This window comes from Aplysia californica, unplaced genomic scaffold, assembly GCF_000002075.1.
Source record: "Aplysia californica isolate F4 #8 unplaced genomic scaffold, AplCal3.0 scaffold00001, whole genome shotgun sequence".
Taxonomy (NCBI): Eukaryota; Metazoa; Mollusca; class Gastropoda; order Aplysiida; family Aplysiidae; genus Aplysia; species Aplysia californica.
Window position 1 is genome coordinate 3300123 of NW_004797271.1, and position 1934 is coordinate 3302056.

The 1934-nt window shown below is 38.2% G+C and overlaps 1 protein-coding gene across 1 annotated transcript in view; it reads right to left on the reverse strand.

The window, feature by feature from the left end:
- The window catches only part of LOC101846041 (globin), a 7020-nt gene that overhangs the window by 1777 nt on the left and 3309 nt on the right, over window positions 1–1934 (reverse strand). The window contains exon 3 of the mRNA XM_005088865.3: window positions 1099–1324. Within this exon, the coding sequence (XP_005088922.1) occupies window positions 1099–1324 (226 nt within the window). The remainder of the gene's footprint in view (window positions 1–1098; window positions 1325–1934) is intronic.

The window sequence follows — 1934 nt, forward strand, 5'->3', positions numbered from 1 at the left end:
GGGGGGGGCAAATATTCATTCAGTATTCTGTTAGTCAGTTCTAAGTGTTGAATCGGACATCCAATACATAGCGTGAGACAATTTTGATTTTTTTTTAAAACAAAGAAATAATTGCTGTCCCGGAGAATTCCAAAGAGACTGATTTTATAGTGGTCTTTAATATTTCTAGTATAGGTGGTTGTATGAAGAGTGGGGTCGAATTATAAAATATTTATGGAAAGCACTATTCCTAGTGTCACTGGGAATAGACCCAGAAACGATTCCAGTGACACTGAGAACAGGCAGGCCCATTAGATCTATTGTTCCCACACTGATCTACATGGGCATGATGGTGATGGGTTACTAAATACTAGACTATATCTAATATAGATCTAGATTCTAGATTCTAGATCTAACTAAACTGAAGTAGATTCTAGTGTGAGTGGAAAAAAGAATGATCCTTCTATGCTTGCTTGTTATTCAGTCGTAATTCATGTACGTGTAGATCTAGATCTACATACGGATTTTGGAGACCACGGTACAGGACAGGTAGAAATATTTCCCGATTCTTATTTCTTCTAGATCTATTCTACGGTTAAGTCTAAGCTCTAAATAAGAGAAGAGAACAAAAGTACTGAATTTAATTGAGAAGAGAGTCAACAGTGCAAAGACCTGATTTTTTTAATGCAAAAGTGTTCCATCGTCACTGGGAATAGTTTCTGTACCTTTCCCCAATGTCACTGGGAATAGTCACTTCGAATATTTATTGTGTCCGCTTGGTCAGTTCGTCTGACTTGCTGCCATGCCAAAATGCGGAGAAAAAAACTTGGAAGATGGGATTATATCGTTGCTAAAAGGTGGTCAACATAGTAATATAATTAATTCCGATGAACTCCATGAGGTAAATTAAACATAGACTTCATGACGTTTACATAATTTTTCACGCTCATGCACGGCTGTAATATGACAAATCTTTCATTTAACACATCATTGTATTGTACTGAACAACACTGTCAACATGGCCCGCGTTCGGCACTCCCTCGATATCCATTCCACTTTGAAAGATGTTTGGTGACCCCTGGTGTAAACAATAATATACGAATTTGATCGATGACCCACCTCGAATTGGGCAGATCCCACACCGAAGCCTACGTGCTCCTTGGCGAACTGACTGAGCATGGCGCTCATCTTGCCGGCATCAGCAGCGTTGTTCACGAACTCGTTGAGACGAGTGAAGATTCTGGAGGAGACATCACGCAGCTTGGGGGAGGCCTTGATGTCAGCGATACTCTTGCCTTTGAAGTCAGCGAAGAAGTTGGCAGAGTCGGGGAACTTCTCAAAGAGACTGAAATGTTGTAAAAGCACGTCACAATATAATGGGAGTTTGTATTCCTTCTTCAGAACGAAGCAACAAAGGAACAATGCACCTAGAGACATTTCAAGTGTAAGGATCTGTTAGATCATTCTGCATTTTGATTTTATCCTAAAAGTAATTGCTTTCAAGTTTGGTCGTTATTTTCTTGCTTTTTCTGGTTGTTGTTTTTTAACCAGCTGATAAAGGTATATTATTTCATCTGCTGTTCTAATACTAATACTATCAGCCCTCCTATTTAGAACTTTATTTATTCAATCATTTACTTTTTTAATTAATTAATTAATTTCGTCAGCAAGTTAGATTAACAACCCAACTAACGAAAGAGGGAAATCATTCATCCTCTGAAGCAGACATCTACATGTCTGACCCCGTGGTTTTATGCACCCCGCATAATGTAGTAGAATTTGATCATTTTTTGCTTAATTTCTGATTATTTTCCTTTATCATTCTTTGTTATAATTAACAGAATCGCATAATTTCACATTTTTTCGCTCAGTTTGCATAATTTCAGATGTTTTCTTGCCTAAAACGACGGGGACAGACATGTCCAGTTGAACAGAAGACGTCGTAGCCAATTACC